This window comes from Dendrobates tinctorius, unplaced genomic scaffold (assembly GCF_039654945.1).
Source record: "Dendrobates tinctorius isolate UK_male_01 unplaced genomic scaffold, ASM3965494v1 ptg000022l, whole genome shotgun sequence".
Lineage (NCBI taxonomy): Eukaryota > Metazoa > Chordata > Amphibia > Anura > Dendrobatidae > Dendrobates > Dendrobates tinctorius.
In genome coordinates this window covers 4,580,963-4,606,835 of record NW_027361690.1, presented here as the reverse complement: position 1 = coordinate 4,606,835, position 25,873 = coordinate 4,580,963, and the positions used below count along the sequence as shown (strand labels likewise).

At 40.7% G+C, this 25,873-nt stretch overlaps 1 protein-coding gene across 1 annotated transcript in view; it reads right to left on the bottom strand.

Annotated features, from left to right (window-relative positions):
- The window catches only part of WDR72 (WD repeat domain 72), a 587,636-nt gene that overhangs the window by 350,575 nt on the left and 211,188 nt on the right, over positions 1-25,873 (bottom strand). The window contains exons 7-13 of the mRNA XM_073568404.1: positions 25,469-25,588; positions 22,519-22,664; positions 22,065-22,158; positions 20,174-20,315; positions 13,232-13,477; positions 11,066-11,286; positions 6,464-6,659 (exon numbers count right to left, since the gene is read on the bottom strand). Coding sequence (XP_073424505.1) covers positions 6,464-6,659; positions 11,066-11,286; positions 13,232-13,477; positions 20,174-20,315; positions 22,065-22,158; positions 22,519-22,664; positions 25,469-25,588 — 1,165 coding nt within the window. The remainder of the gene's footprint in view (positions 1-6,463; positions 6,660-11,065; positions 11,287-13,231; positions 13,478-20,173; positions 20,316-22,064; positions 22,159-22,518; positions 22,665-25,468; positions 25,589-25,873) is intronic.

Sequence of the window (25,873 nt, the reverse complement as noted above, 5' to 3'; positions counted from 1 at the left end):
CCACCTACTGTCCTCTCTCTGCTGGCCATTTCTCCTAAGGTCTATAAGGTCCCGAGAGCAGCCCTTCCATTTATCTCTATGTACTCTCTTATCTCCATCTTTAGGACTTCCAGTCTTAAGTGAACCTCTTTGCCTTTCTATACCGCGAGTTGAAGGAGGCGGCCATCTTCTTTCCATTTCCTCCAGCTCTCTACTGATCTGCTTCCTCTCAAGTCTTAGCTGCTCTACTTCTTTCAGGTATGACACGCGATACTCCAGGAGCATCCGGATATTCCCAAGGCTCTCCATGGACCAGACAACGAGGAATGGAACCATCCCATCTTCACCCTTGTCCTGGGTTTCGTCATTAGCCGGAATCCTCACTCTCATCACGCCAGACCTGTTCACCATGTCCTGCATCACTTTCCCAAACCTTCCGATGACTTTCCTCACCAGACCTCCGGGCACTTGAATGATGTCTTCTGCAATGCCCTGCTGACTTTGAACTTTCCTCGCACACTCTAGACATCGAGCGGCTTCTTTTTTTCCCAACAGGATCATCTGCCTTGTGCAGAGGCATTGTAGATGCATATCCCTCAGGATAGTAACCCGCTTCCTTGAGACTTCCTTAGATGACAGTATGACCAGCTGCTTCGTCTCTGGTGCCCAGATCACACTACATGCTTCTATAGCCTTCCTAAAGGCCTCATGCACACCTTCCTCAGCACAGGCTTCCTGCATGTCTTCTGGTACATCAATTACAACCTTGAAGGTCGTGGACTTGCTCTCATCCTGAACAGATGGCTCTGGGTTCCCTACGGACACTTCCCTCAAGATATCTGTCACGATTGGATGACTGTCTTGTGCAGCCCTTGGCTCACCATCTTCCTGAGATTTACAGTCTTCAGGACCCTTTTCCAAGATGGGCTTTGGCAGTTCTGCCTTGCTATCAGGCGGGCACGGCTGCTGTACGTCTTCACCCATCCACTTCTCCCGTAGAAGATCTTTTCCTACTCCACTGAGTTCTTGCAGAACTTTATCTCGCTCCTCTGCCAGGTAGCGACGCTCATCCTCTCTCCTGAGAATCTCCTGTTGATACTTCTCTTGGGCCTCTCTGAGCACCTCCATATCTTCCAACAGGGTCTTGTTCATGGTTTTACACGCTGACAGGTGACCTCTGAGCTCAGAGACTTCCTTCTCCAGCTCATCCACTCTGTGCTCAGTCACTTGTCTCAGTGCTTTGCCTGCCAAGAGCTCGGACTCTAGGTGGTGCAACCGCTCCACCTGCGCGGAGTTGGCGACTTCCAGACTCGCCACCTTCAGACACTCCCTCGCCAGCTGCTGACACATCTCTTCGTGCCCTTGCTCCAAGTCTCGTAGGTGCGCTTCTACCTGATGCAAACTGTCATTACACTGGATTCGTGCTTCTGTCTGACAAACACTGTCTTCAGCCCTAGTGGTTGCTACTGGCAATAACATATTACAGTCACGCCTGGTACCTGTGTCACACCCCACCGCATGGGAAATGTTCATGTTGCTCTCTGTTCGGGTGTCAGGTCCACTCTTTTTAATTACCACACCACTATCAGTCTCTCTCTGGTACCCGTCAGGTGACATCATGTCCGTAAGTGGGGCCGACGCACTGTTCTCTCTGGTCATGTTTAACTTAGGCCTGTCAACTTTAGGAGGCGGACTTTTCACACCATTACCTCCCATACACATTATATCAACAGACACTTCTCCTTTTGTCCACCAGTCCCACAGGGCTTCTAAGTCCCGCCCTATTACCATAGTATACTGTAAGTCTGGGTCTACTGTCACTACATGGTACGTGGAACTCTCAGTCATGGCAATGTAGAGGTATGCTGTCAAAAGTTCTTTATCGTCCCCACCAAAGCCATTCACTCTCGTCACCGTCCCAGGCGACACAGAACGTCCAGGAGTGGTTTTTAGCACAGATACCTGACTCCCAGGGTCTAACAATCCCATCACCCGTTCTCCATCCAGCCAGAAGGGGCACTGTAGTGTCGGTTCACTGACCGAGCTACTCACAATCGTCTCATCTCCCAGCCCACCATCCGTCATATCACGAGACGTCAGGTCCTTAAGTTGGGCAGTTGTACTTTTTCTTCTGGTCAGTTCTACCTCTGACCTGTCCATGTCAGGAGCCATCACTATCTCAGTGTCGGCTGGCCCCACAGTCGAAGCATCTCCATCGTCCGACAAAACGTCATCAAACAGAACAAAGTCCCGGCCCCTCTCCCAGGCATAGACTAAGTCCCGTGGTATCCCTCCCCCTTGGCACTCACCACCTTTGGTCCCCTCAAACACTACTCTGTCTACTGCATAGTTCACCGTGACCCCGTGTTTACAGCGAACCCTGACGTTTTTCTCGGACAGAGAGAAAGTGAGAGGAGTTCCTGTCAGAGTCACCTGATTCTCTGATTCCAGCCGACCAAAGGCTCCTTCCCGGTGCAGCATCACTGTACACATCTGTGGCCCGTCATTACTACCTGGAAAGGATATTCCACATTCTGAAAAAGACCTGCACATACACTGCGGTACTCCAGACGTACCTACTGAGTCACCCAGGGCTGTCACTTCTTCAAACTTGGCCCCTTTCTGGACCACCACCCCGCTTTGGGTTGCTGCCCCCTCCCGGGACTCCACCCCATTTTGGGTTACCACCCCAATTTGGGCCACCGCCCCCTTTGGGGACTCCACCCCTTTACGGGCTACCACCCCGATTTGGGTCATCGCCCCCTTTTGGGACTCCACCCCTTTACGGGCTACCTCCCCGATTTGGGCCACCGCCCCCTTTTGGGACTCCACCCCTTTTCGGGATCTCCCCATGTCTGTCCTGCAGAACCTCTTAGGCCACAGTTCACACAGTACAGTTTTTTTTTTTTTTTCTTCAGGCTGGTACTGGCCCTTTAAGCACGACACCACTTCTTTCTGGCACTGCCTCAGCTCCTGCCGTCGCTCACAAGCAGCTGCTGGTGTCTCTGCAGCTCCTGCTGCGTCGTCTTCATGGACCCGCCGATCAACCGGAAGCCACTTGTCGCCCTCAAAAGAAAAAAAAAAAAAACACAAAAGCGCGCCCAAAGGGCCTTACCAGTGCAGGTATAATGGGTATAAGGACATAATACAGGGTACTCACCCTTAATAGTTGTGTAAAGCCACAACTACTGTGTCCGCTTAGTCATATGCAATAAAGCTGCAGCAGGATGGCGTAGACAGACAGCGTCTGCTACCAATGCTCAAATAGGAGATCCCAAAAAGAAAAAACATCAGGTCCCCGCGCTGCGAGACCTTCGTGAGCGTACTGAGCCACAGCAAGCACTTTCAGGATTTTTTTTTTTTTTTGCAGAGAAGCGAGGAAAAGGGAAAAAAAAACACAAGCACAGTCTCTCACTGACTCTGGTCAGTGCAACACGGATTCCTGTCCGTTACCTGCTGGTGTCAGCCACACAGGTTCTCGGGTACCTTTTCTCCTCATAGGCATCCCACAAATCTCCATACAGTCATTTCCTCTGACCTCGGTCAGTATTACTCACGATTTTCCATACCGTCTGTGCTCCTGGGAATCGCTGCCCGCAGTCTGTCACCAATTGTAAGGATTCGACTCGCTTAGGTGCAGCGGGAGACAAACATGAGGCACGTTCCTTTAAAATTTCACAGGGTTTATTACTCCATAAACCAGAGACAGAACATAAACAGTCCTTAGCTGGGCTGTGTTCCCTCAGATCCTGTGCACACAGGCCAGGGCAATGTCCAGAGCAGCGCTCTATCTGCAGCCGCAGACACAGGAAGGCTTCTCCTTCCTTGGAACACAGACGACTTTCTGTAGGGTCCCACCTGGACACATGGAAGTCTGTCCACACTCTGCCAGACTTCCTCACAGTCTCCCTCACATGTGCCAAACACCTTAATTACATAGCCCTGTAACCACACCCATAGGTGAGGTATGGATCACATGAGCTGGTCACATGGTCAGGACTTCACCACAGGTCCTGAACATACACATATCTTCAGGCAAAACGGAGTACATTCCGCACCCAGTGCACTAAATGACATCTTTAGTGCTCATGTACACTATAGGCAAAATACTCCGGGTTGCATCGCAGGGAGCATCCCTCCATGTGACATATCTCCCATTAACCACGCGATCACCTGTCACACCACAATATATATATATATTAAATTTCAGTTTGTTTCTTGTTTTTTTTTTATTAAAATGGTAAGAAAAAAACTAAGTATGCATGTTTGCTAGTACCGTAATCATATTGACTTGGACAATCAGAATTCATTGTGAAGTAAAATTGTCCTAGCAACCGGATTTTCCAGATCAGAACTCAGATTATCAGTCTAGGCTATGTGCATGTGTGCCTGATACTTCTTTTTCGCATTTTTTCTCATGTATTTTGCCATCCTTATATTAGTTTTTAAAATGTATGTGTTAATATTAAGTTGACTTAAGAATGATCAGCTCACGTCTTTTAATTGTTTTCTGGCTTTGAAAGCCTGAAGCGGTTAAAAGAAGTTCAAAAAGATATGCACAGCAAGTAGTTTTTTACAATGCAGTGCATATGTTCATTCTTTTTGGTGTTTTTATTTTTGACAAAATGGGTAAATATACATAATGTATGAGTTGCTTATTATTCTGATATTTTGCTCATTTCCATTGCACACTCCAGTCCCCAGCACCTCAAAATCATTTGCAGAATCCGCCCTTTTCTTACTGTGAAAACAGCCAAAATTGTTTCTCTTATTCATTCTTGTCTGGATTATTCCAACTAATCGGTCTCCTTTCAACATACACTCTCCATTCTAGTCCACCCTGAATGCATCTTCCAGAGTCACAAGTATGTGCAGCCATTACACTAATGATTGTATGCTGTGCCAGTCACTGCACTTGTTACCTAGTCACCTTAGAACTCTTCTTAAAATTATTCTTCTCACCTACAAAGTACAATTGTATTTACCATATTTTTCAGACTATAAGATGCACCAGACCATAAGACGCACCTAGGTTTTAGAGGAGAAAATTAAAAAAAAATTTGATTTCTCCATCTCCTCTGCAGCTGTGCTGCAATCTTCTCATGTGAGAGGATCAGAGCACTGAGCACTAACACTCAGCTCCCGCTTGCAGCAGGGGAGGAGCCGAGTGTCATTAGCGTATTGCATCTGATCCTATCGCATTGGATGTGATTTGCTAGTGGGACCCCGGCTTAACAATAATTTTGACCTTGGGTGCACAAACTTTTACATATCACTGTAAACATGCATGGTGAGTTTGAACTACTAATATGTACTAAAATGTCTATGGCTGCATCAACAAAATAATTGTTCACAAGGGAATCATTTGCTCAACATCAATATGCTTCTATCATAAATAGGTTTTCCACTATCACAAAACCTGTCCCCCACTTTTTCCAGATCCAGGGTTTCCTCTCTGATGCCGCTGCAGTCAACTATGTACTGGCTGTAGCCGTGATGTCATAACCACAGTGCACATCATCACTGCAGCCAATCACTGAGCTCAGCAGCTCTTGCTGTGTTATCTGTTTGTGCTGTGGTGTCACTGATGCAGCCAATACTTAGAGAACGCAGCAGCAGAGGCAGAATAATTTAAACAGAAAAATAAAATACAAATTTTAGGTACTTTGTATCGCATGGTATTATTGGGACGACATACATATTGTAGGAGACAGCCTCAGCATTACGGCAGTTAAAATATTTGCACATGCAGTACTTCTAGCTAAGTTATAAAAGCAATAAAATGTTATATGTGCTCTTTTATGCCTTTTTTAGCTTACTTTGTCTGAGAAAAAGCTTTATTTCTAACATATGTTAATATTTTTATGCCAAAAAAGAATTGTTTCAGGAGTGATACCTTTTTCAGCTAACCAGAAAATTTGTATTTACAAGCTCAGAGGTCCTTTCCTCAGACAAGTTTAGAAATGAATGACTCAGACGAGAGCAGAACATTTTAAAAGATATCATAACAAGACAATCGTCCAACACATGGATGGGATGATGCATCCGAAAGTAAAGACAAAATAATAAAACAAATAATGTAAGACAAAAAATAAAATAATGTAATCTACTTTTGGATCATCTTTAGGATGCATCGTACCATCCATCCATGTACAAATGCCTTGTATGTCTCAGAAAATGTTGTTCTCTTGTCGAACATTCATTTGTAAACTTTCATCATAAAGGTTCTATATAATTTTCTGGCTTATTAACGGTATCACTCCTACAATACTTTCGTCATTCAAGTATTTCCATGTATATTTCTGGCTAACAGGATACCACTAAATAATAATTTATTCTACACTGAAAAAGTGATCCTAAACTGCTGTAGAACTAACTAGACAACATGGTAATAATGGAGTTTGCGTTCAAAATCTGTGCTCTGAGTGCAACATTTTTGTTTATTCTATTACCCTTAGGGTATACCATTAAAGTAGAACACTACCTGATTCAATCTCCCATACATATATGGAGTCATCTTCACAGCCAACCACTAAGACTTCTTCCACCGAATGCCATTTCAGAGACTTTACTGGAAATAGATGTTTCCTAGCATGGAAAAAGCAAGCTCTGTCCTGAAGGTTTAGAAGTGCCACTGAGTTATCACTACATATACAGTATATGCTCTGGAACAATTTTACCTGTCAACGGAAAAGAGAAAAAATGAAAGAGTGTAAGCATCTCACCATTAGTTATCTAGAAGACTTCATTTCAGTTGGTGCGAGCTTTTCAGAGTAATTAACTGAATTACTTAGATAAAATGTTGACTTATTGGGCTTTAAAGGAACCTGTCATTAGATTCGTGCTGCTCAATCCACGGACAGCATGAATCAGAACCTTGCTGTATTTCAGAGAAAATGTAGCTTGAAAAGCAGTCCGGGACAAGGGATGGTTGAGCGAAACGTCTTCTGAACCAATGTGCAGGACTAATAAGCAATTACAAGAAACATTAGATGTATACACCAGGTACTGAAAGCAAAGGTTCACATACTTTTGCCACTCACAGACATGTGATACTGGATCATTTTACTCATTTAAAAATGACAAAGTAGAATATTTTCAACTCATTTGTTTGATTTGGTTCACTTTATCTACTTTTAGGACATATTTGAAAATCTGAAATAGTTTTACTACAAATTTATGCAGAAATACGGAAAATTCTGAAGCATTTACAAAGCTTCAAGCACCAATGTACACCCTCTGTTCTATTGTATACAGGCTTCTCTGACTTTATCTAATATCTAATCTGTTTTTTTTCTACTAAACCTGCGTATATGTGTGAATTGTAGTCGGTGTATGTGTAGATACTCAACTACCTTTTCCGGTATCCAATGTCATTCTTCTTCTTTTCCAAGTGATGTCACCTATCTTCAGATTCTCCGGGCCATGCTGTGCTCTGTGTGACTCAGAAACGGCTTTTACATTGTAAATCTATGGAATGTCAGAACAAGGCTATATAGGCTTTCATTGTAAAAAAGACTCCGGGCTCACGAATAAAGCATAGAGAGACCCAAGTAGTCTGAAGAGTGGTGATGTCCCCGAGAAGAGGACCAGAGGGACGCTGGATACCAGAGAAAGCAGCTGTTCGTAAGTATAGTAATACACTGACAATACATTACATACATATACACAAGTTTAGTTAAAAAAAAAACCTTCATGGAAGGGCTTATTAACCGCAATTCTTATGATTTATAACAAAGTTTCCAAATATAAAATTCTTTATTAAATTAGCATTAGAACATTGGTTATGTGTTAACTATGGGCAATATGACACCAGGATCATTGAAATGTAAGAACTGGAAAATCCTCATCTACCTTGTCATTTTGGTATATACCATAACAATACTAATAAAAATCTCTTCCTAGACTAACGTCATGTCTGTGAGTTGATGTTTTTACTTATTACACATTAAAACTAAAATTTATTTCCAAACTACAACACCCATTTGTCTACACATGCACAATGTCGTATGCCAATTTTATTACATTGCGCACATGTATTAATATCACAATTACGGTATGTATTTAGTTGATTGGGTTGAAGGCACCAGCACAGTTTCCTCTGACATAAAGGTGCGTATTGTAGATTTTTTTTTTCCCACTGCTGGATGGAGACTTTTGTGTTGTGTGCTGACTGTCTGTCAAAGTTCTATGTATTTTATTCAAAAGGTCAGGCATTTTTTTAAATGTCAAGTTTAGCTGACCTAAAGCTGTCTTTTTAAATTATTTTTAACTGCACCAAAACAAAAGTGCATCAATCAATAATTAAAACAGAATATCGCTTTACTGAAGCTGACACGTGTCTGAAATATAGAAACAGATGAAGCAGAGCTTAATTTCCAGTTTAACTCTTTGGGGTTTTATTTATATGATGTAGTAGTGCTCTCAGTTAAATGAGAATTGAAGGAAATGTTAAAAAATTATTCTAACCTTTTTTTCATCATAGTTAATGATTAGGTAGTTCTTTGGCATCCATAAGGAATACCCTGTAAGTACAGTACAAAGTCTGCAGGACTGTTAATACAGACACATCACCACATTTTCTGATGAATACTTCCCTTTAAATACTGGCCATGCTTTTGGTCTAATAATAATCTTTATTTTTATATAGCGCTAACATATTCCGCAGCGCTTTGCAGTTTGCACACATTATCATCACTGTCCCCAATGGAGCTCACGATCTACTCCCTATCAGTATGTTTTTGGAATGTGGGAGGAAACCGGAGTACCCGGAGGAAACCCACGCAAACACGGGGAGAACATGCAAACTCCTTGCAGATGTGGGACTTCAGCGCTGCAAGGCTGCAGTGCTATCCACTGAGCCACCGTGGTCAAAGTATTGCATTCACCTTTTAAACACAAAAGTGTCTGTATAAAAGATGCAATAAAAAATGAGCACTTGGTCATTTGTTCTATGATCGGCCAACATGTGTACACAAACCAATGGTCAGCAATGATAGCCTACCCTATCATCTGCCTGTGTAAACGGACTTAGGGGGTGTAACCAGAAACATAATGTAACATCTATCCACACAATATGATTCATTTATAAGAAGAGATAATCTTTGAAAGGCAATCTGTCAGCTTTCCCAGTCTTTCCAAAACCCCTAAAATGTGTTTATTGAACCCTGTATGTAACATGATTAGTGAGCAGATTAGTTCTGGGGAAACAATGCCCCTGCAACTCGTCACCCACTATTTAGCATATTGTAACGACAGTTAAAAATCTGATTTTATCCAATAAATTTTATACCAGGCTATTTGCGCTCCCATAGGTGTAGGATCCAAGGCGTCTTATTATCCAAAAAAGGTTTTTAATATTTCTCAAGAAAAAGCAAATGCAATGCGTTTCGACAGTATAAAATGTCTTCCTCAGGTATATTTAAAAGTCTATAAGGAATAAAAATGGGCTTATTAGAAAGTATATAAAGGAATCACGAAACATCATAGTGGCAGTTTTGTGGGCCAGGGGAAGCTGATAGGTGCCCTTTAAATGATGAATGATGCAATCATAACTCACGACTAATGACCAATGTCAGACAAGTTTTTACATAAGAGGAGAATCATGAATGAAATAATTGATAAGTGATTGTTACATTGTACCATCAAACGTCGTGCGCTGTGATCACACAGACATAATCTGAAATGTAGGTGTGTGCAACGTTCAAATCCCATAAGTGATACTTTTCATGTAAAAACATTTCCATCAATACTGTACAAAACAAAATTAATTGAATTACCGATAAAATATTCGAAAATCAATTTCACGGTTTTAGATCAACAGTAGCATTTGCAATAACAGTGATGAACTATATGACACAATTAGGTGCTCGTTTTAATGATCTAACAGCTATAGATCAATTACCCAGTAATACAATCAACCAGTCATTGAAAGCCGCACCTATTTACAACTTGAATTTCCACTTCTCTTTTTTGCACATCTAATTGTTGAACAAGTTAAAAATCTCCATTTACATAGCACAATTTTTAAAAGATTAATTTGAATGTTTTCACTCACCTAATCGATTTCAAACACATTTTTGGACACATTTTTCAGTCGCTCTATTCATTCAATTTACAAAATTATCATGAGCGAAGATTCATTAATCTGAAGAATTATTAGCCAGTTTAAATGGGCCTTAAGTGTCTAACTCTGGGGTGACACAGATAGCTTATTACCACACTTAACTATCTCCGTTAGTCGCATAAACCATAAAGTTAGTTTGATTAGCACTCTTAAATGGAGAAGACAGGATCCACATTCTTGTCAATGACGATCCTTGTGATCTCCAGAAATTATACAATCTTGTGGATAGGTTTAAAATTACTGATGAGTTATCACAAAATCATAATAGATTGTCTTAAAAGGGTGCCGAGAAATACTTTATGGATAAGTTATTTGTAGAACAGGTCATCAATATCAGATCATTGGTATCTAACACCCAGCTCAGCTCTCATTTACTTCCAGTGCACATTCAGGGGTACCAAGCAGACTTGGACTGGCCCACGGGGGAACAAGGGAATCCCCCAGTGGGTTCCTATGCAGAATTACCCCCACTTATAGCAGAACAGTGGTCCCTAGAGTCAATGCTACTGGTAGGCCCTAGCCACTCCTGTCTGACACTGGTGCCAAGCGTCAAATTCTAAAAGATCAGATATTGATGACCTTTCCAAAATATACGTCTTCAATATTGTAGTCCTGGACAGTCCCTTTAATTGAAGGATTGTCCCATAAGCAATATTTAGTCATTGTATATACACCACACTTTATTCACCACTTTGAGTATACTGAAACAACAGTGTACATGTGTGGTCAATATTCCATTATAACTGAATGGATCAGTGGACACAAGCTAGGTGCATTTGATTCTCACAGGCGCATTTTGGATCCCTATTCTTGTGAACGGTGGGAATCCTGTTGGGTAGACTATAATGTTATCACCTTTTCTGTGGAAAGGTGATAAATGTTCTTTATAAGACAATCTCTATAATGGCAAATTTTACCACATATATAGCATAGAAGCTTAAACTAAAACCTTCTCCTTACTTTGCAATCATTTGGTGAGACTAGTAACTTCAGGATTGCACCAGACTGCAGCACAAACTTGTGAAATATTTCTCCCGTGAACACATCTCTCCAAATTATAGATGAATTCTTATCCCCAGAAATAAGCCAACTTGGATCATATTTTTCTGATCGCCCATGAGGGTAAAGTAGACTTGTCACACTGCTGTCATGGCCTTCAAATATCTTATGTGGCAGGGAACCTATATACAATGAAAAATGTGAAGCAAATTATTATTAAAAAATACTCAGTTTGTTAAAGTACAGAGAAAACAGTGTACAAATACATGTTAAAGGGGTTCTCCACTACTTGGACAGCCCCTTCTTAAATATCAAGTACAATTAGAAAAACTTATACTCAACTCATTCACCTGTGCAGACATTGCTGGAACGGCACCAGAGAGATTAAGTTTTCCTTATTTTACTAGGGCATTAAAAAAGTGGTTGTCTAAGTAGTGGACAACCTCTTTAAGCTTAATTGAAGGTTGGGATATGGTAAACTGAGTGAAATAAGGCTGGTTTCACATTTGCGTTTGGAGGCGCAGAGGACATTCGCTGTGAAGCTCCGCCCCCTGCCGTGCCTCCTCCGGTCAGCTCTGCGTATGGGCACATGACGCTGCATGTGGCCTGGGTATCCTATCGTTAGCATTGGGTACGCAGGCCATGCACAGGTATGCTTTTGCCACCGCATGCGTCCTTTTGACAGTGCGGCAACCTGCGCCAAATGCAACTGTCAAAAGGACGCATCAGGATCAGTTATAAAGCATATTACAGAAGGAGGTAAGCCAGTGAGTGAGGGCAGATATTAATAACCAAGAGAGTGTCGATTGTTTTTGGCCCCCCTGGCTAAAAAAAATCTGCCCTCAGCCACCCCAGAAAAGGCGCATCTCTATTCCCATGGCCTTTAGCGGTGGCTCATGGGTTAATAATAATGGGTTATTGTCACCTTGCTATTGAAAAGTGACATTAAGCCAGGTTAATAATGGAGAGGTGTCAAAAAGACATTAGCACTGGTCCCTGTTGTAAACTAGTTAACCCCTCGTGATGGATTGCAGTGGGGGAGCTGACTGAACGTCGGAGAGGTATGTATATTGTTGTTTTTTATTTTATTTTTTACAGAACAAGGGCTTTTTTTGCATTGGCAGAATAATAAATTTGGTCAAAAACTTTGTGTATTTATTTCATCAAAATAATTTTTAATTAATATGTGTGTGTCTTTTTTAACCCTTTCCTATTCTAGGGTTAATAATGGAGAGGTGTCTTATTGACACCTCTCCATTATTAATCAGGCTTAATGTTACCTTTCAATAGCAAGGTGACATTAACCCATTATTATTAACCCATGAGCCACTGCTAAAGGCCATGGGAATAGAGAGGCTAAGTGCCAGAAAAGGCACATCTTATAAATGCGCCTTTTCTGGGGTGGCTGGGGGCAGATTTTTTTAAGCCATGGGGGCCAAAAACAATGGTCCCTCTCTAGGCTATTAAAATCTGCCCTCACTCATTGGCTTTCCCTCTCTGGCAGAGAAAATTGCGCAAGAGCCCACACAATGTTTTTCTGCGATTATATCCTTAAATTTAACCCCTAAAGTTCCAAATTTTTCCTAACACAAACTACTAAATTGATTAAACACTGACATATATAAATCATTTTGATATGACATGGTTGACTATATGTAAACCATGTGTCATATGTCGGTTTCGGGAATTATTTTACAGAAGCCAGCAATTGATTTAGCTGCTATTATGCTATGTGGAACTCTATGAACTATAAATATATACACATATGTGTGTCTCAATGCAATGACATGTATGTATGTATATATATATATATATATATATGTATTCTATGTGTATATATCTATTCTTTCATTTTCTAACATGTCAGTGTGATTTTACTGTACAGCGCACTGAATTGCCAGCTTTTAAAAAACGGATCCGTCGAAAAGCGGAAGAAACAGATAGAAAAAATGATGCCACGGGTCCATTTTTTCGCCGGATCCACTAGCCAATGGATTGTGACTGATGGCAAAAAACTGATGTGTGAAAGGGGTCTTAGACAGGTTTCCTTTAAAGTGTTTATCATGATCCTATGCAGAGATACTGTATAACTGGTATTTTACATGTGCATGGTTTCATCATTATTACCTCTCAATAGTGGATGGTCTTGGAGAAGCCTTGCTCTGGCAGCATGCAGTGCAAATGTAATGACAATGTTACCATCTTCACAGCCACACACCAGTTTATCAAGGCTGGGAATGTAGAGGGATGCTGTTACCATGGCAAATGCCACACCATTGTTGGGACTACATAAGTGATCTATGATTCCTTCAGACATTGATTTATGTTTGTCAAACATTTTCTGAAGTGTCAAGTTTACCTTCAGTGGTATCTCTAAAAAAGACAGAGCATATCAATAATATCACAAAAATGAAAGTGTAGCTATTGTAAAGACATTAAATCATTCTATCTAGAACAAAATAACGAATTGTAGTTCTTATCTATGAAACTTCTTATCTACAGAAGAGATGTCAGGCCAATATTTGCCAAACTCAGTCACTTTCTCAAACAGAACTATCAATGCAATATGTTATTAGTTACACAAGAAGTTCTTAGACAAGACTCTATTGTTATTCGGTCACATAAAGTCATCTAACGTGTACTGCCAAAACCCCAGACCATTCCAGATAAACTTGTGATAACATCTGACTGCCACCATTATCAATGACAAATAATGGCACCATCAAAATTTCCGTAAAAGAAAGGAATGAGCAGATATTTTTCAAGGCTTCTCAAAAGACTAACTAGAACTGCTAGGCTTACAAAACTAGTTTATGTTCGCTCTGATTTACTGCAGAGTCAAGAAGAGGGCACAGTCTCTAACTAGAGATCATTAAATCTTTTGCTAAGGGGAGCTGCACGGAAATTACAACCTTTACTACAAAAAGATGCCCGATTAAAATCCATTTTTCCAGACCCCCCACTGCTGTGTTTTAGGCAGCCCCCAAATTTAAGAAGTATCATTGTCAGAAGCTCCCTGTCCTCTCCAACAGCTGCAGGAACCTTTCCTTGCAACCAGAAAAAATGTAAAACCTGTCCATTTATAATGACCACGGACAAGATAAAGATCCCCAACTCACATCAGGACTACAAGATCCCAGGTACTTTCACCTGCATTACATCTAATGTGGTGTACTTAATTATTTGTACTAAATGTCCAACTGGGGGTCTGTATGTGGGGGAGACAGGGCAAAAGCTTAGAACAAGGATGAATGCTCATCGTCACACAATAAGAGAAAAAAGAATGGATCTACCTGTGGCAAAACATTTCTGTATCCCTGATCACAGCAGCATGGATATGAAATTACAGGTATTGAAAGGTAACTTCACATCTCAGAGAGAGAGACGAGTTTGGGAGTACAAATTTATGACGAACTTTGACACTCTCAGTGCTGGAATGAATGTGTCGCATGGATTTATGTCTTTTTACATCAATTAAGGAATTTCCTTTTAAAACCTTGCGGGGCAACACAGAACTAGACCCCAATCAGAGGACCATAAAACATCCAGACTCCTTATCTATGAACTGGTCCAATGTTTATATTTATGTTTCTCCCTCTCCCATATTGATAGTTCTGCTTCACGTCACTTGTCTTATCTATTGCATTTTTTCTAGGCTGTATTGTGCATAAATATGTGACTTCAGATTTTGTATTAGTCTAGCCTGATGAAGAGACCTGAGTAGTCTCGAAAGCTTGCAATGTATTACCATCTTTTCAGTTAGCCATTAAAAGGTATCAACTACTGAGGACTCTCAATCCTGAATATTTTTAAATCTTTTGAAATTCCAAATCACCAGCTTTGATTATTTTTTTCCCCAAAATTTCTCAAGTGCTGCTAATCCTATAAGGCTGTGTGCACACGCTGCGGATTTTGGTGCGGTTCCGCAGCGGCTTTGGCCGCTGCAGACCCGCAGTAGTTTTTGCTGCGGTGTACAGTACCATGATTCCCTATGGGAATCAAAAACCGCAATGCAGACGGTGAGGAATTTTCCGCGCGGATTATCTGCGGTTTTCAATCCGCAGAAAGAATTGACATGTCAATTCTTTCTGCGGATTCTGCTGCTGTTTGCCATCTCCTCCATTGAGGAGATGAAAAACCGCAGGGCAAAACCGCAGAGCAATCCGCAGGTAAAACTGCAGGTATTTTGACCTGCGGTTTCACCTGCGGATTTTACAAAATCCGCACCAAATCCGCAGCGTGTGCACTAGGGTGACCGGATCTCATATGGGGGGGAAAAAATGTCAGAATCTTGTTCATCTGGACCCCACAAAACAATTCCCCTTTCCAGATATTGAGAGAGCCAAAATTTGAGCTCGATCAAACGACGTTAACTCGTGCCGCTCGTCGCTCAAAGTTTGAAAAAAATCCAAATTGAGGTATTTTAAGATTTAGGTATTTTGCATAGTCTGTTAGACTATAAAGAATGTGACAACAACATTGCAGAAATAGCCCTGACCAAATTTTCGAACCATTTGTGGTATTTGAATGCAGAGTTGGTGGGATTATCGTTTTTTGATCCCACCATTACAGACAATGAAAAGTTGTTAATGGCTAATAAATTGCTCAGTAGCACAGATGAACCATCAGAGCACGCTAACCTACATGAGTTGATAATTTTACATAGTTATCTAATCTATTCTAGAGCTTTTGTTAAAGTAGTTTTTGAAACGTCAGAATATAATGCTCGGCATTTGCTTACAACTTGCAGGACATATTGCTTTTGTTCTTCATCTTTTGTCAGAAGGTCGTTAAAGTCGGTTACTTCCTACCTCTTTTAATTTTTCTTTCCTAACTTTTGGATTTACAACCCTAGCGTGCTCTGATGGTTCACCTGTGCTACTGAGCAATTTATTAGCCATTAACAACTTTTCATTGTCTGTAATGGTGGGATCAAAAAACGATAATCCCACCAACTCTGCATTCAAATACCACAAATGGTTCGAAAATTTGGTCAGGGCTATTTCTGCAATGTTGTTGTCACATTCTTTATAGTCTAACAGACTATGCAAAATACCTAAATCTTAAAATACCTCAATTTGGATTTTTTCAAACTTTGAGCGACGAGCGGCACGGGTTAACGTCGTTTGATCGAGCTCAAATTTTGGCTATCTCAATATCTGGAAAGGGGAATCGTTTTGTGGGGTCCAGACGGACAAAATTCCGACATCGATTTTTTGCGGTCACCCTAGTGTGCACACAGCCTAATTCCCCAGAAAAGATATGTAACACTTTGTGGTCTTCTAACACTTTACTAGCACCTTAACGCAAATACAGCTTTAGAAATGTCAAAGTCACCTCAATCTATCTATCTAAGGGAAAATAGATCGTAACCAATGGTGACAAAAGGTGTCCTTTAACAACAAACTAAGCTACAAACTTTTTAGGCTACTTAAATTGTAAAAACGGTCCAAAACTTATCCCTTTTTTAGGGATTGACAACATGTTTGCGATTATCAGTTGATTAAACAATTGCATATTCTTTTTACTAAGCTGCTTAAAAATGATCTCTTTTTAGAATGCAGTAACAAGATAAATGTTTTCAAAGTAAAAAAATTATCCTTATTTTGTTATCTTTTTCATGTTTGTGAATCCTGAAGAGTATAAGCTTCCCAGCATCAGTGCAGTGTAACTATGTAAACACTGAACAAGAGCAGGAGCTGTGTGGGGATGTTTAGCATCAGTAATAATAGCCAGAGAGCATAAAAATATGACGGGTAAGGTATAAAGATGTCTGGCAGTTAAGGACCAGCTACTGAAGTCCCAGCAGCATCAATACAGTATAGCATTATAAAACACAGTGTATAGCTAGGAGATGAGTGGCAGTAGTGGCTGTGCAGTAAAAGTAGTGTCATGGTCCTGTCCAGGGATTATTTTCTGCTGTCCTCTGTCTGGACTGGTCATGTGGGGGTTAATTTCCTTGGCCTCGTTCTGGAGGTAGCTGGGCTATTTCAGTCCGTCAAAGCCTGCTGACCAGTGTTAGTGATAGCTCTAGCTTCCAGTTCAGAGCCTCTGACCCTTGTACCTTGGTGCTCCTCCTGCCTTTGACTTTTATCCACGTGTATGACTCCGTATCGTGGTATTCATCTCTGCTGCTATGTTCTCTGTCTGGCTTTTTGTACCCCAACCACGTCTTCCTTCTGACGCTTTCCCTGTCCACATTTATAATGTCTGTTATAGTCCCCCTGATTGGCTGCACTAGACCATATGAAGTGAAAGCTATAATGCCTTGTGGAGAGGCCAGCACAGCTAAGCATGACTTCATGTGAGCCCCCTCTGTCTTTGGCAATTTTCGAGATAACACTGATATTGTTTTTGAATTAAATTACATATTATTTTAAATCACTAAGATCTGCAAATTTCATGAATTTCGACTTGAAGTCGATTTACATAGAATCAGTTTGATTATTTCTAGTCTCTACTAATCTATTGTTTAGTAACATGTGAAAATGTTTTTCAGTTTTAACTACTGCTATAAAAGAGGTCATGACATCTGGCCCTATAACATTTTTGGTATGGATTAATTATATCCTGTATACCAGGCAAAAAAGAAGGTTCCAAGAAAGTAATCAATATGCCTTGAGCATATTGCTTTCTTCTGGGCAAGCAGTGGCTTCCCCTTATTAGTTACGCTCAATCACAGGTAGCAACTTCTCTGAATATTTCTGCCAGCAAACTGGCTAGCTGCCTGAATGAGACCAAGATGCTAACATCTTGATTGCTTTCTCCAAAGAAAATTCATTCTTTTTATAAGCAAGCCATGATATTCAATATAAAAAGTAAATAAAACATAAAAGACCAGCGGAGAGGAGCCCTTTATAGACTATTTGTCACCTTTTTTACATGTATTTTTAGTAAATACTTGAATTTCCCATAAAATTTGACTTGTCAGGTTATACTGTACATGCTGACCAAACTGTGGCCAGCACATATCGGCCACTGGCTGTATGATAACAGCGATGAATGTTTGTCTCTGAAATACTACAGCACTACTAATTATTGCCGGGGGCCAAGCTGCATGGGTGACTAGTCGTAAAGGCTTACCCCTGCTTGCTGGTAGTGACTGACAAGCTTCTGCCTCTGTGCGCATATACTGTAGGTAAAGGCTTGACAGTCACTGTCAGCGGACGTGAGAAACCACCGGGGACCCATCTGTGTGACTAGTCACCCATGCTGCTCTGTCCCCGGTGACAACTAAAAGAATGTTTGTTTTTTTCTGAAAGCATTTCAGAAGCAAGCACATGTGGCACCCCAGGAGTCCAGTTGCCACAGTGGCATTGCCTCCCTCACAGGGGGTAATGTCATGCCTGGAAGCAATGAGAGGTCCCCTGACCAGGTAGAACCAGCATCCAACACTTGTTCTAACTCCAGATGAAAAGGGGCAGAGCTTAAGGGAGTGACAGTTGGTGGGAGGAGTTAGTGCTGAATTAAGGAGATTGTTCTGGAAGTAGTCAGTCAGTCAGTCAGAGGAGAGTGAGAGAAGAAGTGAGGGCTGACAGAGTCTGAGGAGAGTTGGGGAGGAAAGGAGAAATTTGGGGAATCTGGGGAGTGGAGCTGAGAGAAAGCTCACCCAAAGCTGAGCGCTGGAAAGAGGACGCCGGAGTCCGTGGCTGTGCTGGTAAAGAGAGCCCAACAGCTAAATCTGGAGGGCAGGGGACTGCAGACCTCCTGGCCCCATAAAACACTTGGAAACACAGTAGAATAAGAGAGCCTGGAGCCACCACGAAGGAGCGACATCTGTAAAAAAGGCTCAAGCTGCCTGCGATACAGGCAAGTGCTTAAAGAAAAGCAGGAATAGAGGCCCAAGCACAGTATTAGGCAGCAAGGACCTCAGCGGATAGCGCAGTAGGGAGGCTTCCATATCCATCTGGCTCAGTGGATCCTGAACTGCTTCCAGGCTAACCGGATCTCCCTCACCATCTCTGATCCCCTGGTCTGCACCCCAGACTAACAAGTAAAGTTAAAAGGAAATTGCAACCCTGCTGTGTCCTCAGCTTTATTACTACCTCATCTACTCTGCATTACAACCATGACCACCATGTTTAAATAAAACATACAATTGTCCTGGGTCCTAGCTCTACCCGTGGAGAGCTGTAACATCTATGCTGCATCACCAACTTCCCTAGTGGACCTGTACAGCAGCATCGGCCATCTTCTCATTGCCGAGTACCACGGGTGAGGTCACAAATTATTCCCCAATAATAACTATTCCCTTCATCATGTTATTGCTCGCCCAGGGCCACGGACCAGATCGCTGCTGCCGTAATATCCCCTGAAGTAACAGAACCGGCCTTGTACTGAGTACTTCATGGCCCTGCGGGGTGCAGCACATACATGGCTGTGATCATAGAGCCAGTGGCTGATACATGCTGTCCACACATTGGGAAGCATGTATAACCAGACACTTTATTGAACACTTTGCAAGTATCCGTTTTAAAAGTTTTTGGTTCTGTAGTTAGTAACAAGATCTGTTTAGTTACAGTATATAAATGATACTATGCAGTTAAAATTTTCATTTATTTTCCCCACAAGGAAGCAAATAAAAATCACAGTTTTGCTCACAGTTTATACTGTGCATAAACTTTAAAACTGATTTGCTGCCTTCAGTTCAAAGTGTGCAATTTGGGGATGAAGACGTCTTCCCATGAAACTGTTTATTCCCAAAACCTGTGTAAATGTATATTTAATGTTGTGTAATTGCGAGTGCTACTTTAAATGGTGATAATTAGTCATTAATTTATTCAAAGAAATGCTATATGCTCAATAAAAATAAGATATAAGTAAAGCACATCCTGTTTGTACTAAAAATAAATAAAATAAAACAACCAGATAATCTATGGGTGAATATTGAGCAACAGTACTTTGATCAGTAGTATCATTGCTCCGACACATTTAAAACATGATACGAGGCATGATACTGATACTGGCATGGTGGAAGCAATTTTGCTAAAATAAAAAAAATTACAAGTATTGCAATAAAAATTTTCAATACATATGTTTCATTTTGAAGTAGCAAAATATATATCTTACCTAATGGAGAGCCATCAAACTGTGTTACTGGAACATCAGGGATATGCCAGAAGCGGAGCTGCCCAGTCGAATCACCAGAATACAATATTTTTAAAAATGGCTCCTTTCTTTCATTCACAAAACCCATAGTACATGAAGAGCTCTGTTCAAATACAGCAGCAAGTTAACAAGCAATAATCCTTTTACAGTGCAAAACCTGTACCTTCAGCAGACATTATTTTATTCTTCATTTATATTGTGCAGTTTCATAGGGATTAATTTACCTTTGATGTGTTGGTGTTTGCGCAATCCTGATATATGGTTTAGTACTATAACACTGTTCTGGGCTATGGAGCTAAGGCAGGTGGGAAAAAAGTGTTAAGAATTGACCAGTTCCAATGGTGGGAGGTGTTGTGTGAAAACCAGGAGGAATTAAGTACATGGGTAGAGTTAGTTATGGACAGTCTGTAGTTAGTTGCACTAGAATGAAAAGGTTGCCTATACAGGAGTGTGTTCAGCAAGGAAGAGAGAGAGGGATAGCAAGTCCAATAAAAAGAAAAAAAATCACATAGAGACATCCGAATACGGCCAGGACAACTTGGCTGCTTGAGGGGCAAGATGGATAAGAGGGAATCCATTCATTTAAGGGGCGTATAGCCAAGGGCTAGATTACAGAGCTGTTTATGGACCTCGGACAGCTAGAGAAGAGAGGGCTGAAGTGGCAATGTGTGCTACCATAGGAAGTGGGCAGTGAAAAGAACAAGGGCGTAGGAAGAGTGAAAGATAGAAAGATCAAGAATCGTAGGCCATATTATGGTAATGTAATTTGTTAAATTCAAGCCATTTTCTGCAACCATCAAGAGTATGCAGAAGATGTTAACAATAAGCTTTCAAACCTGCTATCTACTCTTTGTGTTATACCAGCTCCAACTGTTGTAAAATGAACTGTTTTCTTCCTTGTCTACAATCTTCATCTGGGGTCCCTGAGTAATCTGGGATGAGGTGACCTGAGTGCGATGTTTCTCTACCCAACACCACTACACATGCACAGAACCGATTCACTAATGTCTGGTGTCACAGTGCTACAGTAATACAGTATATCAGTGATGTCACAGCCATATTGCTCCTTATACAGTACACAATGGTCAAACTAACACCTCTTTCAATGGCTATACCAAGTTTGGTCTCAGTTTATACCCATAGACTTAGAATTGTGTTGATTCTGTGGAAACTTACATTGGGGTTCATAGCGGTTCTATACTCCTATTTTTGCTGCCATAAGTCATAGAACTGCTGAAAGAGGCTAAGAACTGATCTATGAACACAGATGTGAGCAAAACCACATGTGGAAACACCATTACTATACCCTACCAATTGGTTTTAAGAGATTTATTGATCTACCTTCTTTTATAGATATATGTTGGCTGGCATTAAAGTTGACCATTATAAAGTAGGATGGTGCTATATGAGGGCCTTCATGTCTGGCTTAGTTATAAAGGGTGCACCACATATACAGCACAACAGGTATAAAGGCTGCACTTTATCACTAAAAATGTTCATGCCATTCAGATATGAAACCCCCAATCTTCTTCCTACTTGTGATCTCCCCGAACAGTTACATAATGAGAGCTTGTGATTACTTTGTCACAGTGATCGCATTTTCTACCCATTCAGTTTTCTTTGTGTATAATCCACTAGTTTTCTTCTTTACATCCTATGGTGGGGGGGTTCTACTGCATGTTGCTATAGGTCATCTGCTATGTGTTATGAAAGCCAGCCTTCTGTTATATCCACCTTTAAACAATCATTCTACAAAATCAGCATAATACCTAGGATCTTAACTCTAGTATACAAAGATTAGCCTAATGGAAGTAAAATATTTAGAGGACTTTTTGAAGAGAAAATAGAATACCTCCTCTATCACCCTTGTGGAGCACAGCAAGTGAGGGGTGATTGTTTCTTTTAGTAATCCTCCATCCACCGGATATACACTCTTAGAAAGGCCACTGCAGAAAGAAAGCAACATAAGGCTTTAAAATGACATCAATCATAAAGGTGACCGACAGGGTTAAAATTCTTAGCACCAAAAGAAAAGTTGCAAAGATTGTAACTAATTACTTTTGTGTTCTTGGAAATCATTGCACCATCTGCCCAATCAAGTTCTACATGGGTAATCTTATTTCTTCATCTCCTGCTGCTTCACATAAAGAGTGATGAGTGCCAAACTCAAGCCAAATGTTCTACTGTCAAAGGGGTTTTGTTATGGGTTTTGATCAAGTGTGACAAGAAGGGATTTTGTACAATGCACTTGCAGACTGCTTACTTTGTACCTGGACTTATCATACTCCATTTTTGTGTGAGCCCACCTGTTCAGCAGCTGGTAGATATAGCTGTGCCCATCCTGTGTCCAGATGATAAGTCGATTAGCAGCTAGGAACTCACCCCCAGCAAAAACCTGACCATTTTTACAAACATCAGTGCAGAAGAGTGAAAAATCACAGTAATCATAAACCTGGAAACAAAGGAAATGGTAATTCCGAGGGTTATTAAGTTAGGGACAACATAAGATATAGCAGAAAGCTTTAAGTTACAGTATGCATTAATACTAAAGATGAGCAGATCTTTTGAAATTCGAATTTGCCGACTTCAACAAATTTCCCCCAAAAAATTAGATTCGCAACAAATAAATTCACATGAATTACATTATTAAAAAAACCTCTAATTTTCTGAAAGATATGTGAAGACCACTGTCCATTCCCCGTGGAGGAAGTTGAATATGTTTTGAGCTCCGCAATACAAACACAGACTTTTTAATGTCTAAATAACTTGCATCAGGTTACGGGAAACAGATGGTAACCAAAAGCTTATTTAACAACACACTGCAGTGGCAAACTTTTTAAGCTACTAATATTGTAGAAACGGCCTAAAAATTTTCTCTATTGGGGGAACAAATGCATCCATTGCTGTTGTTTATTGACAGATAGTGTACATGGTAGAAAACAGTGGTATTTTCACATAATTGAGTGCAGCAATTATTCCTGTGTTGAGTGTATAAACAGCTTTCCTCTTTGCTAGATGAAGAAGTGATAGCTATTTTATAAGCTGTCCAAAAATTATTCTTTTACTAGGGAGACAACACAGATGTGTTTCTAAAATTGTTAATTTGTGAAACAAAATTGTTCTTATTTAAAGCGAACCTGTCACCAGGTTTGGCCGATATGTGGAAAGGTCAGCAAGGCCCAGCGCCTGCGCACTGCAGTACTTTTCTCTGACGTGAACAGAGCAGATATGTACCCCTGCACAGGAGTGCGATGCCGGAGAGCCATGAAGCAAGCAGGAGGGCGGCGATCATAAGAAGATGGGAGGAGCTGAACCCGGACCTGCGACACCCATCGGACCGGACTGCCCCAAGGGTGAGTATAATAAAACTTATTTTTCTTATCCTTCAGGTCCGATAGGGGGCTTACCTACAGTATTATAGAATGCCCTGAAAGATGGTGGCCATATCTTATAGTGGCCAAACCTGGTGACAGGTTCCCTTTAAGTAAAAAAATGTGGTTTTGAACATTCTAAACAGTTTGACATTTTTCCCTTTCTGACCCATTTTGTGCTGGTGACAAATTATCGAGGAAGTGTTGACCTTGCAAGAAGCATATAGTGGTCACCTGTGGTCAGCAAGTGGCAAGTGTCCACTATGCAAAAGCTTAACCAATTTCGGGACTCCTATTTTCCTGCTTAAATTCCCAGACTAATAAAAAATCTAAATTTGAGGACACAATGATCTCTCCAGAAAATTTCATTTAAGTAACTCAAAGAATTTTGGTTTAATAATTTTAAAAACAAAATTTTCTCACTCAGACCTTCTGTGCGCAGGATGCACACACACGGAGAAGAGTTTACTCTGCACGAAGCACATAGTGGTCACCTGATTCTTGCATGCAGTTGGCAACCATCCCCTCTGCAAAAGTTACACTGATAAGGGAACACAGATTTTCCTGCTAATATGCTTATTCCACCACTCCAAAAATTTCTGAACAATTTTGGAAAAAATGTATAATTTTTTTTAACGTTCATTTATGTGATTTAAAAAGGTTGGTTGGATAATTTTCAACAATTCTCACAGTCCTGATCAAGGTGATGCTGAAAAAAATCAGCCCAGACGCAGTAACTATAATATTTAATTTTACCCATAATTAGAAAGGAGAGTTTGTCGTATCGAAAAATTAATGCACTTAATACAATAAATTATGGTTGAAAAATGTGGTATTTTGTGTACAAACCATGCAGGAATGCCTTTTTGGTGCAAAAAATATTGATGGCTATATTCAATTGAGTCTGAGCATATGCAATTATTTTGCAATCGACAACAGAATTTCGGTGGTCTGGCATCAGTTGTGGCCAACTTGAACATATAGGAGTACAATTTCCATGTACTTGGATAATTGAATACATGTTTCTTGGGCATACAGAATGACAACTTGTGATGTGTGCCAGAATGTACCAGGTTTATTTTCCAGCAGCGCAACCAGCAAAAGCAATAGATTGGTCCTCTACCAACAGCACATGTGTCATTACCAGCTTCAGAGCTGGCCACAAAAAAAAGCTGATTAGACCCTACAAGATGTTTTTGATACATGTCGCCAGCAATGGATATTGCCAAAGCAAGCTGCCTCCTCTTCTGATGACCTCAGCTTCTGTCTGGTTCCCAGGATTTAATTTATTCAACACAGAATTATCGTCATCATCTAAGATTCAGCTGACAGGTGCTATAGGTGTGAAATGGCTGTAACCACACCCCAGCACTGATTGACAAATACCTCTGTACTAATGCACAGCTGAGCTGGCTGTCAGTTAGTGCTGGGAATGTGGTTACAACCAGTGCTCACAATGTACTGAAGCCATGCTCGCCACACCTCTATGACTGAAAGCCCAAGGCTGCCAAGAGAAACAAGGTCAATTTCCTCCTGGCACAAGGGAGTCCAGTGCTGCGTCAGCACAGAGTCATAGCACTATTCGCGTGCAAATTAACCCCATATCTGCATTTTAATAGCATCTATCAGCACTACTTTTAGGTACAAAGGAAAAAATTACTTTCCAGCCAATGTGCAAAACAGAGGAATACCCTTTGTTAACAACCTTTAGAGAGAATAAAACATTTTATCTCACCATATAATTTCATGAAGATCAGAAGTGACACTTTATACATTTAACATCATCATACAGTGAGAAAAAGATGGATATCAACTCAAGCAGTTATTTTAGAAGCTGCTCATGCTGATACAGTGAGACAAACATACAATATAATAAGATCAGCACCTTCCAGGAACTGGAGCAAATCACCAGCAGTAACCTCTCCGTGTACATGCAGAATCGCACTGCGCAGTAATTCGCCATCTCCAAACGTTTTGATTCGGTTTCATAGACATTTAGCTTTTCCTGTGTTGAAGAAAATATTGATATACACCTCAAAAATGATAGTTTGTTCTTACATAGTTAGGTAAGTTGAAAAAATACCTAGGTCCATCAAGTTCAACCTTTCTCCACCAATTGTACATTTCGTCACTAATTTAGCTATAACCCGCAATGTTATGTGTATCAAGGAAATCGTCCAGCCCTTTTGTAAAAGCTGTTATAGTGTCTGCCAAATTCATATGAAATGTAGGAATGCAACATGCAATACATCTTTAAAGCAAGAAAAATATTTCCCAATGGATTTGTTTA